Here is a 14,111-nt window from a genome sequence, read left to right on the forward strand (position 1 = left end):
CCCCAGTGAGTGGCTGGGGGTCTGGTCAGGAGTGAATCACCCTCAACATCTGGACCACCATGCTCTCCAACATACTAGGCCTATCCGTTCCCCCCGGCCTTTGCAGATTCTGTACAGTGGACGGTTCCTTCTGCAGTGGAACAGTCTTCTCTGTTCCCACCACTCAGATACTCCCTTATGAACCTCTCCTGGGGCCCCTGAAGCATCTTCCAGCTCAGTGAGTCTCAACCCTCCTGATGCTGCTACCATTTAATACAATTCCACATGCTGTGGTGAACCCCAACCATAAAACTATTTCGTTGCTACTTCATAACTGCAATCGTGAATTTTATAAACCATAATGCAGACATCTGTGTTTCCTGGTGATCTTAGGCCCACAGGTTGAGAACCTAGCACCTGCTGCTCCTGAACATACCATCTTACTCCTCAGTCTGGTTCTGCCACACAGGTTTCCTTCTTACTGCTCATTTTTCCTTGCAGGTTGTTCTGTCCCTGTGAAGTGTCCCTCTCTAGGCTGTCAGGACAGGAGCCACATTTCTATCTCCAGGGTCTGGCTCAAAATTAAAGCCTACAAGGGAATGAGGTAAAAAAACACACCAGAAATCCCAGGCACACTCCTAATTCCTGGGGAGTCTGAGAAAACTCTATGTCCCCCACCCTATGCCCAGGCGGTCTGGGACCCCAGTATCTCCTCTCCTTGCACCAGCTCCCCAAACCATGCCTGTTTGTTATTGGTAGCCCAAGCTGGCCTCAGCCTCTCCTCGGGGAGTCAGAGTCAAAAGTGAGTATCACCACGCCTACCCTGAAGCCCTTTCGGCCCCGCCCCCACGCAGCACTCTTGCTTCTAGTGACCCTCAGCCTTGGTACTCTTACGGTACAACCTGTGTGGCTCCCTATTACCCCAGGACATGGCTCCTCCTAGCAGCACCTGTGTAGGCCACACACCTTGCACCCTCCCAGCTCCAGGATCCCTCTCCCAGGCGACCTAATTTGAGTTGTGGCTCCGGGACTTTCTCTGAGGCTCGCACTTCTTGGAATTTTCTCCCCCTCAAAGTCAACTGCAGTCTTATCAAAGATGAGTCCAAGGTCACCTTCTGCAGCCTCCCCACAGCTGTGAAGGAAACCAAGACCAGAGAGAGCCACCCGGGAACCCGAGGGGACTTCCTGGAAGAAGAGGCAACTGTCCCGCAGCTGTGCGTCCCGGGAAGTCAGACTCCACGCCTCCGTGGAGCAGGGGATAGGATCGGGGGTTGCCTCGGGATTGAACCTCATCACACCCGGAAGTAGGGAGCATCGCGGAGTCTCCCACTCTCCCGCGTCTCCAAGTCCCAAGTCAACCTGGCCCCGGATCCCCCCTTTGCAAAGTGGGCTCAGTGACTCTCAGAGCGCCCCTGCCTCGGCGGCTCTCCAAAACCAGAGAAGAGGGAAAAGCTGAGACTGGGAACCGAGACCAGACTACTCGGTCCACCTTAAATCAGACTGGCCGCCCCGCTGCCGGGGACCGGCCTATCTCCGCCACGGGTGGCCGGGCGCAACAGCCAATCGGCTCCCACAGCACCCACATGGGTCTCTGACGTCACTTAGCGCATTGGCCAATGAACGCCGTGTACCCCTCAGCCAATAGCAGGAGATGGTGGGCTGGGATGCGCCAATAGGAAAGTTTCCAGTGAGCTGGGCCGCAAGGCTGCCCCCACCCAGAGAGAGGGGACCCGCGTGGTGGTCCCTGAGCATCGGGGATTCCCTTTAAAAATAAAAGCCCCCTTTAAATTTAAAGGCCCCTTTAAGCCCAACGTGGTGGCGGATTCCTGCTATCCCAGCACTGGAAAAGTTGAGGCAGGAGGATGCTTGCCAGGTGGACACCAACGTGGGTTACTGTCTCAAAACATTATTTTGTTTTGTTTTGCTTTTGTTTTTCGAGACAGGTTCTCTATGTAGCCTTGGCTGCCCTCGAACTCACTCTGTAGACCAGGCTGGCCTCGAACTCAGAGATCCACCTGCCTCTGCTTCCTGAATGCTGGGATTAAAGGTTTGTGCCACTACCTTCCTGCGAAACATTATATATTTAAATATAAATTATATATATCTGCCCCTCACTTCTGTGACTACTTTGCCCATGTTTGGCAGACAAAGCACCTTTCGGCCCTTTTTAAAACTTAGGTAAACTGAGGCAAAGAGTATCGAAGGCACCTTGGACGCCGAGGAAATGGCTGCCATTGATTCTTTGTTGTTTGTTGTTGTTGTTATTGTTGTTTTAATCCAAGCTCGCGCCCCAGGTTTATTTCGTTTAACCCATTAAACCACGGGTGGTGGTGGAATGAGTTTACACGGAGTTGGAAGGTTGGATATACTGGACGTGCCTCGGTTTACCAAAGAGGAGATTGCAAGGAGAGAGGCGAGCAAGCATTCTAGGCTGAGAAAAACTACGTATCCCAGCAGTGCCCGCGCGCCGCACCGCGCTCCAGCTGTCAATCAAAGTAACGTGGGTACCCGCAGCCCGCGCCCCCTCCCGCTGCTCCCTCCTGCCAGCTCCCGCTCCCTCCCTGCAAGCTCCCGGCCTGGCGCGGTATAATTACAGCCCATTGATCCGACCCGGGCCGGGAAAGCGGCTCCCTCAGGGAGGCCAAAGCCTTTGGCTCCCGACAGCGCCAACCTCCCCCTCCCCGCGCCCCCAGCTGAGCCACTAGGCCACCAGCCAGGCCGGCCCCCTCCTGCTGGCTCTGGGCTCGCGGGTGACCTCTGAGCCCCAGCTCCCCGCCATGCTTGGCAGGAAAAAAAAATCACGCACACGCGCGCGCACACACAATTTTCTCCCTAAGAACATGGGGGAGCCACCCCTCCCCCAAACTTAGTGCCTGGTTTTGCCAGAGGGATGGCCCCTGCTGTAGCCAGGGCTGGGTCAATGACAGGATTCAGGAGTGCAGAAGCCCCAAGCCCGGAGTCACGGAGCTACTTAGAAAATTTCCAAGGTTTCCTAGATGTGGGTGTTTTATGCTGGGGTTCTGCAGAGAGCACAGGAGTTGGCTCATTAGAAATCTTACTAACTAAATGCTGGTCAAATTAAAATGTGGAGCTCTGGCCCCTGGCTTTGCCCCCCCCCCAATTGCTTCTAGCTGCTGCGACTTAAGTAGGAGGGTGGGCTGCAGCTGGGTATGCTGGGAGGCACTGGGGTTGGCTGAGGATGGAGAAAGCCACATCTTTTTGGCAATAACTGAGCCGCTAGATGGACAAAGGGCGCTTGTGAGCCCCGGACCCCGCTCCAAGTGGACCCCGCTCTACGCTTCTTCCCAACCCTTGAGTTTAAAAAAAAAAAAAAAAAAAAAAAAAAAAAAAGTAAGATTTTAAAATACCTAACAGCAGGGCCTGGTGGCTCACGCATTTAGTCCCAGCAGAGGCAGACAGATCTCTGAGTTCCAGGCCAGCCTGGGCTACACAGAGAAAACCTGTCTCAAAAAAAAAAAAAAAAAAAAAAGAAAGAAAGAAAGAAAGAAAACAACAGATAGGGCATAGGTGGCGCATGCCTTTAGTCCCCCCAGAGGCAGAGGCAGGCGGATCTCTGTGAGTTCAAGTCCAGCCTTGTCTACAGAGCTAGTTCCAGGACAGGCTCCAAAGCCTCAGAGAGACCCTGTCTGGGGGGGGGGGTGGCAACAAACAAAACAGAAAATGCCTAACCAATGTGACCATCCCACTACACCTGCCACAATAAAGGGCTTTTGCTGCCACCCATGCCTAACACCCCACAGAGAGGCTGTGACTTCATGTCCCCCAACATCTGTGCTCATCCACTTAAATGTGAATTCCATCTAAACCTTTTCCCGAAGCTCAAGAAAGTTCCTTAGCTCCTCATTGTCTTCAGAAAAAAATCCCCAGCTGTTTGCTCTGTGTGACAGAGCTGGTAACTGTCCACACAGGGACTTCAGGGCCTTGCACTTGCTAAGGACAGCACTTGGTAGTAAAGGGCTGGAGGCATGGTCACAATGGAGCTCCACCTAGAACCTCCGGTCAGGGTGGAGCCCCACTTAGAATCCCCAGTAAGGGGCTGGGGGTGTGGTCAGGGATGAAGTCCAGGCCTAAGGTGACACCTGAGTTGCTGCTGTTTCCCAGGCCATCACTAATTGGTCACCTGTGGTGCTGGTGGTCCTGAGTTCCAGGACAGCCAGGGCTGTTACCCAGAGAAACCCTGGCTCAAAAAACCCAAAATATTAATCATAATCATAATATTGAATCAGCAATGAAAAGAACATGCAGGGTAGGGGGTTGTTTAGTTGATTTTGAGGGTTTTAGGGCTTTGGGGGGAATCTCCTTTCTGTTTCTGGGGACGAACCCAGAGCCTGGCCCATATGGGCTGGGCAGGAAATCACCCCTATTGCATCGAATAGGCCTTGTCCCTCCTTTGTCCTCCTGAGTTACGGGCAGGCAGACTTGAGGGTCCTACCAGGGACCTGTCTGGGGCCAAACAACAAAGCGGGGCCCTTCTTTGCATGACCCATGGTTGGAGGCCACCTGCCACCTCCTCCCCTGCTCTAGGACATTAGGCTCAGCAGAGAAGCCAGAGTGCCACCCCGCAGACCCTGGAGAGCTGGAAGGAAGACGTGGGTGAGGAGGAAGAGAAATGAAGCAAGAGAGGGGAAAGAGGGAGGAGAGCGGCAGGGGGAGGAGGGGGAGAGAAGGGGCGGGAGACAGGAGGTGGGGGAGGGGAGGTAGAGGAGAGGGAAGGGGAGGGCAATAGAAAGGACGGGAAGGGAGGGGAAGAAGGAGGGGCGGGGGAAGAGGGGAGGGGTGGGGAGGAGGGTGGCTGCTGCAGGAGGCGGTCAAGGTTGTCTGGGGCTTGGCTGGCAGCCAGCGGCCAGGCCCAGGGGGCCTGGCAGGGAAGCAGTTTGTAGGGGAGGGTGGGGAGGAGACACATGGGGAGAGGAGGAGCGACCCAGCAGGAACAGTAAAGGATAAAGAACTTCACAGCCTGAGGGAACAGAGAAGTGGGGTGTAAATCAGAGCCAGAGGTGTGGGAGGACCCCGAGAGTCAGCAGCAATGGGGCTTCCTCTCTGGAGTCCAGCTTCAGTTTCCGTCCTCATCCTGGTCCTGCGGAGTTCCTGCTCCCAGCTGATCTTGTACCGTCACCATCTGGGAGTGCCCCCCCCATGCCACTCTGTCCTGAGATTCTGAGCCCTTTTCTCTCTAGGCGCTGAGCAGCTGCGGAGAACACTCTGGATCCTGGGGAAGCAGGTACCGCAGTGACCCAACAGTCCTGTGTGGGGTCAGGGAGAGTGAGCTCAGAGACTACAGGACAATGAAAGGGCAGCCACCACTCAATCTGGCTGCCCCGCCTCTCAGGCCACATTTTCCACATCACTCCTGTGGACCTCTCTTTCCTCCTTGTATACTAAACTGCTCTTCAAATGATGCCCCCCCATCCTATCCAGTCATCCTGTCCCCATCCCCCCCCCACATTCTTGGCTGGGTGACCTGATCCAGTTGCTTACAACGCTTGCCATCTCTGAGCCCGTCTTCTGTACATCTGAAGCAGGTGGCAGGGGCTGAAGCAATACCCAGCCCGCTTGGTGCTTTAATGCTCTGCTGGTTTGGGGTGTGCTGCTCTGGTCCCCACACACACTTGCTCTCTTTGTAGAGCACCCAACAGAGAGTCTGGTGACCCAGAGGGGACCTAGCATCCTTCTGTATCCTGGTATGGTTTCCTGGGCATCAGTGGGCCTCAGTTTCCCCATCTGCACAACAGGAAAAAGGAGTCATTTCTGAGACCTACTTCACCATCTTCACCCCAGGATGGATCTTAGAGTTCAGCCTCCCAGGCCAAGTGGAGGGGACAGCCGCTGCCTGGGCACCCCCTCCTTGCTGGAGACAGGGTGTGGTCCCAGGGAACCTGCCTGGGCCCTCAGCCTCCATGGAGCCTTAGGGCCTGGGGTGTGGCCTGGCCCTGGGGTGGAACCCACAATTCCAAAAGTCCCTTAGCCACAGGCTGACCTCAGAACACAGAGTAGGTAGGGACACAGACACAGAGTGTGGAAGTCCCCTGGGGAATGTCACAGAGCCAGCAGAATCCCAGGGAAAGCACCTCCAGGCCTCAGGAGCTGTGGTTATCACCCCTTCCCCATTCCGCACCCCCCTCCACCATCCCCCCCCATGTAGTGCCCCTTTTCATCAGGCAACCAGACCATCAGCAGATCAATTGCCCAAGGTCAGGCTGGCTCTGTGCTCTCCCTGGAGCCTCCCCCATCCCCAGCCCAGCTGGCAGAATCCCCCACCCCCCACCCACCCCCCGCCAAGGAACCTTGGGGGCAAAGCCCTGTACCCAGCCTCCTCCAATTGGTTTCCCAGGAGCAGAGATAGGAGAAGCCTTGGTCACTGTAGACCCTTGGACTCTGGCTGAAGAACCCAAGTGGGCACAACACCCCAAAATCCAGGGCAAACTCCAGGCCACAGAACACAAAGGCAATCTGGGGCAATGGCAGAGGCAGGAGGATCTTTTTGAGGAATTCCAGGCCAGCCTGTGCTACACAGGGCCACTAAGAATGGCTGCATGGGTAGAGGTGTGATTATGGTGAAGCCTGATATCTCGAGTTTAATTCCCAGGCCCACATGGTGGAAGAGATGCCTCCAACAAACCAGTAAACATAAAAATTAAAGCAAAAACAAATGGAGATTTGTGCTGAGGCCTCCCCACAGACAGCCAAGCTTCGAAGAGATCTACTCAGGCCATCTCTTGGAAGGTAAGCAGAATTCAGTGATGTCCCTGTGGATGCCACAGCCACCTCTGCTCACCCTTGAGCTGTGCTGTGTGACCTCATGTCCATGGCTCACCCTCTCTGGGCCCTTGCTTGCTTGAGGGATCTTTTGTCCTGGGACAGGGAATGTCCTAAGAGAAGAGGTCCCCACCCCACACGACAGAGGCAGGGACACAGTGGCCAACCTTTTCATGTTTTTATTTCAAAGGCACAGCTAGACCCCCGCCTCAGTACAGCAATCTCACTTCTTTCAGGGAGACAAGACAACACACCAAAGCTAACTACACACACAGACACTCGTGGGGCTTCGGTCTTTTTTTTTTTTTTTTTAATTTTTTTTAAATCTCCTTTCTTAGAAGACGAGCTATAGAATACCAGGGCAAAAAGGAACAATAAACAAACCAACTTCAGAACCCTCACGTTTATTTGGGGAAGGGGAGAAAGGAAGTTTTTGGGTGCCCACCCCCACTGCAGTCCCGAGCCTTCGAGTTGCTTCCTCTCTGTCCCCTTCTTTTGTGGGCAAGGGAACCAGGCTGGGTGATGGGGGGGGGGCGGTCTGGACCTAGCAGGTGTGCAGTGCGGGAAGCAGAGAAGGGGTCAGGAGCAGACTCGGGGTGCACAGGGTGAAAAAGGGAAGCTAGCGTTGTGTTGTATACATTCTGGGCCAAGATTGGTGGCTGTGGGGGATTTCTTGCGGCTCCCTGTAGACCGGGGTATCTCTCTGGACTCCCCTAGACCCGGGGTGCACAGCAAGAAGGCTGGAACCACACAGGGAGTGGAAACTTGGGGAGTGACCGAGCTGTGTGCTGAGTGGCCCTCGGAACACCACGCCCTATCTGTGCCTGGCTCCCCTGTTTCCCCCCCCCCGCCCCCTCCCCAGGAGCTAGTCCGACTTCTCGCCATCATCCTCCTGGTGAGTGTCCCCGTCGTGTCCGTTCTTGTCCTCCTTAGAGAGGTGGGTTTGAGAGCCCAGCGCTGACAGGGACAGCAGGCCGGTGCCCGCGCTGACCGCAGGCAGCGAAGGCGGCTGGAGCCCCACGGGAAGCGGTGTCAAGGGCAGAGCCAGCGCCTGCAGCTGGGACAGCTGGTGAGCCTGGAGCTGCTGCTGTGGGGTGGGGGAGACAGGGTCAGCCCAGGGCCCTATCCCCTGCCCATCCAGGTCATCTGCCCACTGTGTCTCCATCACCTGTCCCCTGCCCATCCGGGTCACCTATCAGTCATCTGCCCACCCGGATCACTTGTCCCCTGCTCACCGGGGCTCCAACTTACTCGGATGATGGAGTTCAGCTCAGGAGCTGTGACCTGCTTGGCTCTCTCAATGGCTCCCAGGACCTGCTGCTGATGCTGGAAGAGGCAATGGGAGGGGACAGAGGGGCTAAGTGACTGTCCTCTCAGGCAAAGGATTGATGAAAAGAAATGGGGGGGCCGCTTCTGTGCCGTGGGCAACCCCTGGAATGAACTGGGAAACCCCGTCCTAGGTGCTCGAGGGAACAGTGGGAGGGCGCTGGGGTGGGCGGGGCTAGGAATCCAGCTTGGGGGATTGCCTCTGAAAGCTAGTCTGCTGGAGACACCTGACCCCTGAGTCCCCACCATCTGACCCCGCCCACCGGGGGTCCCCTTTATGCCTTGGTGTCTGATCCCGCTGCTGCACTTTGCTAAGTTCAGAGAGGGCAGGCTTGTGCCCTGGGGGCACCTAGCAAGGACCCCCCCCAGGGCCCCTGCTGGTGGCTTGCTTACCTCCTGTGACAAATAGGGCAGAACCTGGGCGCAAATCCCATTCAGCCTCTTCACGATTTCAGCCTGGAACATACATGATTTCCCTCAGTACCTGGAGGGACACTTGGAGGGGACGGGGACAGGGGCTGAGGCCATGCCTGCAGGCCACCCTGGCCCACCAAAAAGGGCTAAGGCAGACATGTGAAGGTGCTGGGCCCACCTCTGGGGGTAACAGGAGTGGCCTTGGTTTTCTTTCTGGGAGTCACAGGGCACTGAGGTGATGGAGGAGGCTTACCTGTTTATGCATTTCAATGTTCAATCCATAAGACATCTCATAGTACTGTGGGTGGAGAGAGGGTGTGTCATGGACCAAAGGGGCACGGCCTTCTGAGTGGCCTGACTCTGCACATCCCAGCACTCCCCCCCTCCAGTGAGCTACTAATTGTTCAAGACCCCTGCCATAATGCCCTAAGACCACAACAACCTCCCACCATGGAATTACATGTCCTGTGGGGGTTAGGAGGGCTCTGGTCATGGAAGGGTTAAGGGATGCCTAACTGGATGGCCTGGAGGGAGGGGGCCTGAAGGTGGCTTCTCCCTTGCTCCCTTCCAGATGGCTGGCTGGTTGTGGCTGGCTTCCATAGCCTCCTCCTCCTGCCGCCAAGGACAGCGGGGTCCTGGCAAGCCCAGGATGCGAGCCGGTGGTTTGGCACCTCGGCCACTACCTGGGCTGGTGGCCAGGCCACCCTGGGCCGTGGGGACGCGGTAGCAGGCACCTGCAGTGTGTGGGGAGTCTGGGGTCACCCGCCCCAACCCCTGGGTCCCCAAGGGAACTTTACCATGACGTAATGCCGCTGCATCTCTGATTTCTCACTGGCCAGCTTGTCACACTCCAGCTTCAGGCTGAGGACATACAAGGGAAGCTGAGGCCCCCTGGGCCTGCCTTCTGGAGGGTCAAGCTAAAACCTTTTTGGTTTGTGTCTTTGAGACAGGGTCTCCTGTAGTCCAAGCTAGCTTTCAACTCACTCTGTGGCTGACTGAGGATGACCCTGAACTCCTGATCCCCCTCCCTCAGCCTCCTGCTTGATAGGCCAGCCCTGAGCTGCTGAGCAGTGGCCAAACACCACATCTGGCTGCATTTAAGGACACCCCTGAGTTTTCTTCAATCCTGGGCAAGCAGGGCCTCAGTGTCCCCCACGGTGAAATTATGACAGCATTCTTTCTCAATGACATAACAACCACCAAGGCAGAGGTGCCTTTGTGAGCAACTGATGAAGTCTGCAAAACTCACTCTCCATCTCAATGAGTGACTCAGTGAGCTCAGTGAGCATCAGAGAGGGTGAGTGAGCAGTTCAAGGTCACACAGCCTGCAGTAACCCAAGGACTCAAACCTGGGTATTCTCCACACAGAGACATATGTTAAAGACACTGAGGCAGCCCAGGGCTGAAGGGGACAGAGCAGGACAGTCCCCCAAAGGTTCCTAGTTTCAGGAACTTTTCTTCACAACCAGCCCTGCTGTGTCCCTAGTGGTGTTCCCATGATGTGTGATTCAAAGCCAGCTGCTCTACCTCTCTGGGCCCTAGTTGCTTCCTCTTTGAAGTAGCAAGATGGTGAGAAGTGAGCCCTAACAGAGCACTGCAGTCCCTGATGCCACACCAGGCCTGAAAACCGGGGGGGGGGGGGGGGGGGTGAGGACCCCCCCCCCACCACGTTGGTCCGTGGCATTCACACTGCATTGTGGCCCCCTCCATAGAGCCCTCCATAGAGAAATATTCTTAAATCTAGAGAACAAGCGAAAAAACAAAAACAAAAAAACTCCAGAATATGGGGGGTTGAGACAGGAGAATGTCTGAGTTCTACCCTATCTAAAAAATAAAAACCCGTGCGTTCAGAGGCAGAGATGGGTGAGTCTCTGTGAGTTTGAGGCCAGCCAGGGCTACACAGAGAAACCCCGTCAAGCAAAACAAAACAAAACAAACAAATAAAAAATGCAACCAAAAACAAAAGGAAGGAGGGAAGGAAGGAAGGAGGGAGGGAAGGAAGGAAGGAGACAGGCAGCTGCAGGCATCTCAGGCTGTTACAGAGCCAGGCTAGTTTACAAACCCTGGCTAGTTTAGCCTGATCAAACAGCTGACCCTGTTCTCACAAAGTAACTGGGTATCAAGCACCAGGGCTCAGTTGGTCAAGCGACTTGACTTCAACACAAGGAACTGAGTTCAAATCCCAGCGCCAGACCCAAGACGCCAGGGCTTATGCTACCTTCTCCCACAGTGAAGACTGCAGCTGTAAGCACCAAGGCAAAGGGGGAAAAGACAAAAAGTATCCCCAGGAACTTATTCTGTGTGGATGCAGTTCCCGTGTGGGACTTGCCCCAGTCGGGAACCCAGGCCCTGAGTACAGCACGGTGCACTCAGAGAAGGCACACAGCCACCGAGGAGGGTGGGGCCATGGACCTGAGTGAGGGACCATAGCCTAGGGGGGTGGGGGTAGCACTAAGGCTCCAAATCCCTCTCTAAAAGGGCAAACGCTGGCATAGTACAGGAAGCCCCACTGGGTCCTTCCTTGCCTGCTATCCTCAGCTACAAAGGGAGCTGGGGGAAGCCTGGGCTACACGAGACCCTGTCTCAAAATAAATACCAAAAAGTAAAAATAAAAAATTCAAAAAAAAAACTCACAAAACCTGAGATTTCCTCTTTTCTTGGAGAATTCTGAGGGTCTTTCAAAGATTTTATTATTATCTGTTTTCTGAGATGTAGGTTTGCTCTGTACCTCAGGCTAGCCCAGAATGTCTTCATCCTCTTGCCTGTGTGTCTGAGAGCTGGAATGTCGGGCCTGCACCCCATGCTCACTCATTGTTGGAGTATAAGGAGGCCTCTGGCCACCCTTTCCCCACTCCCCAACTTCAGGCTGCTCCTGTGCTGTGCAACCTCTCGGAAACTGCTGACCTCTCTGGGCTTCAGAGCGATCAGTTTCACACATGAGAAACAGGAAATAGATTTGTGGGAGCCGTCAGTTGGAAGGCCTGTGGGACACCAGCAAGCTCCCCCACTCCACAACTGGACAGAGAGAGAGGATGGGGCTGTGGGACAGGGCTGTGTGAACCTGGGCTGATTACTCTCCCTCTCTGGACACCCACTGCAGCCTGTGTTAAAATGACAGTGGCATGCTCGCTGGGGACAGGCCCTCTGAAGTCATGAACACTGTGCCTCAGTTTCCCCTCCACACTATGCGGCTGCTGGTTTCATTTTGGACACAGGTTGGTATGTATCCCAGGCTGGCCTCCAGCTTGCTAAGTAATTGAAATGACCTTGAACTGCTGACCCTCTAGCCTCAACCCCCTCCCAGCCTTCCTCCAGACTACAGACACCCCCTGTATTCTCGGGTGTGGGCTCCCTAGCCGGGGCTCACCTGTGGTACTGCGCTTGCAGCAGCTGGAACTCATCTTTGATGCGGTCGCAGGAGTCGGAGGTGGTGAATTTGAGCTGCTGGGGGAGGTGGGAGGAGCCCTGCGGGTGCGGGGTGAGGGTGCGGGAGGGTGAGCACCCTGCCTGCCTGCCCACGCCCTACTTCCTGAGCTGAGCTCTGCAGGCCTCGGCAGCACTCTCCTAGGAAGCCTGGAGGGGGCTGGGAGGCCCCCAGGCAAGGAGGCGCTTTTAGCGTTGGTCATTGGGGGGCGGGGACTGGCACCCATAGGGAGGAGTCACCCCATTCTTCAGCTGCCTCCGAGGGGTCCAAGGGAAGACCCTCTGCGTCAAACAGGGCACAGGCCTCCCTCTAAAGCCACCCCATACTTCCTGGGCGTACCCCCGGCACATCTGTTTCCTCAGGGGTGTGCTCTAACAAGAGGGGACTCCCCCAAAGCTGCCCAGCCTCAGTGGTGCCTTGTGGGTACCCCCAAGCCCCAAAGAGAAGTCAGGCCTGGAATCGGGGAGGCAACTGGTAGCTGTTGGGGTGCAGGGGCGGGCCAAGTTGTGTCCCTGGGGGTGAGGGGATGAACAGGGCTGACATCTGAGGACACTGGGCCAGGAGTTGGGGCATACGATTTTCGGATTTGAGGAGTACAGTTAGCGTCTGGGGGCCAAGGCTGAGAGCAGGCTGCCAGGCCACTGGGAGCTGGGGTGGGAGGGAAGAGGGCCCGGCTTGGATGTGGGGAGGGGACGGTGCCTGGAGCTAGGGGAGGGCAGGCGTTGGGGGTCCTCGGGTTCCAGACCGGGGCAGGGGCACAGTGGGCGTTATAGAGGACTGTGGTGCTCAGAGTTCAGGATGGGGGCTGGGAGGTAGCAGGCCTCTGGGGTGCGGGGCCTGCAGCTGGAAGACACAGGGCCAGGCTGGGGGTGGCGCTGGGCCCGGATGGTGACGCTAGGCCCGAACGGGCTGGAGGGAGAGGTAGGGGGTACACAGCCTATATTCTGGGGTGCGGGGCAGCAGACCTGGGGCCAGGACAGATCTGAGGTGGATGGAAGTGCAGGGCCTTGGACTTGGGGGCAGCCTTGTCTGGAGCCATTTAGCGAGCTGGGCAGACGGGTGCAGAGCCCAGGGGTGGGGGTGCAAGGTCTCAGGCTAGAGGACATGTGCGGCCTGGGCTTAGGGTGCTGCAACCCTGGGCCTGCGCCCCAGGGCTGAGAGACAGGCCGGATGCGGCTGGAGTGGGGTGCGGGGGCCCTGGGCTGAGAGACAGTCTGGTCTGGAGCCTGGAGGAAACATTGGAGTCGGGATGGGGCAGGGAGTAGGGGTGGGCTCGAGGCCGGGATCAAAGTTCAGGGATCCAGGTTGAAGGATGCAGTGCTGGGCCGTTGGGGTGCGCACGGCCTGGGTTGTAGGGGGCAAGGACCCTGGGGACAGAGCCCCGGACTGGGGGACAGGCCTGTGGGAGCTGGGGGCGCTTAGGGAGCCCCTGGGACAGGCCCTGGGCGAGGAGACAGGCGGGATCCGAGCTCCGGGGGGTGCAGTGAGCCGAGCTGGGGATGCAGGGCGAGCACCGGGGGTGCAGGGCGAGCTCTGGGGTGCAGAGCGCGGGGTCCCCCTTACCGAGTGCCGGCTTTGCGGAAACATCATGTCAGTCGCGGGGGGCGCGGGCTGCGCCCCGGCTCGGGCGGCTCGGGGGGCGCCGGGCGGCCGCGCTTTGTCCCCGATCGGCAGCTCCGGGGCCCCGCGTCCCGCCTCCTGCGCCGCCCGCCGCCCGCCCGCGCCGCCCGCGCTATTGTGTAATGGCGACGCGGTGCCGCCCGGGCTCCCGCTCCACCTGCCGCGCCCGGCACTGCGCAGGCCCGGACGCCCCACCCGTGACCTTGGCCCCGCGCGCCCCGCCCCCGCCGCGGCCCCGAGCCCTGGCCCGAAGCCCGCTTCAATCCCCCACTCGACCCCAGACCACAGACCCACAGCCTGCATGCCCAGACTCCAAGGTGCATTTATGAATCGCCTGCAGTGTGCCCTGTCCTCTCTGGAGTGGGGAGGCTTGGCACTGCCGGGGGGCACGGTGACACCGGTCCCACGGAACTAGGATGGGGGCCAGGCCTGTCATCCACTGACTGAGGTGTAGAGGCTTGAGAATCCAAGAGTTCCAGGCCAACCTGGGCTACAAGAGACCCACTCAAAAAACAGCAAGGAAAAGTAAAAGACACTTTGAGTGATGGTGCAAGGTGTTAATCCCAATGCA

General features: G+C 57.1%; 1 protein-coding gene across 1 annotated transcript in view; it reads right to left on the reverse strand.

The window, feature by feature from the left end:
• Positions 1-13,869, reverse strand: part of LOC127216542 (transducin-like enhancer protein 2) — a 30,703-nt gene extending 16,834 nt beyond the window's left edge. The window contains exons 1-5 of the mRNA XM_051177244.1: positions 13,484-13,869; positions 11,864-11,961; positions 9,294-9,357; positions 8,750-8,794; positions 8,476-8,538 (exon numbers count right to left, since the gene is read on the reverse strand). Coding sequence (XP_051033201.1) covers positions 8,476-8,538; positions 8,750-8,794; positions 9,294-9,357; positions 11,864-11,961; positions 13,484-13,843 — 630 coding nt within the window. The 5' untranslated portion in view covers positions 13,844-13,869. The remainder of the gene's footprint in view (positions 1-8,475; positions 8,539-8,749; positions 8,795-9,293; positions 9,358-11,863; positions 11,962-13,483) is intronic.
• Between the last annotated feature and the right edge of the window lie 242 nt (positions 13,870-14,111).

The sequence above is a fragment of the Phodopus roborovskii genome, unplaced genomic scaffold, assembly GCF_943737965.1.
Source record: "Phodopus roborovskii unplaced genomic scaffold, PHOROB, whole genome shotgun sequence".
NCBI lineage: Eukaryota > Metazoa > Chordata > Mammalia > Rodentia > Cricetidae > Phodopus > Phodopus roborovskii.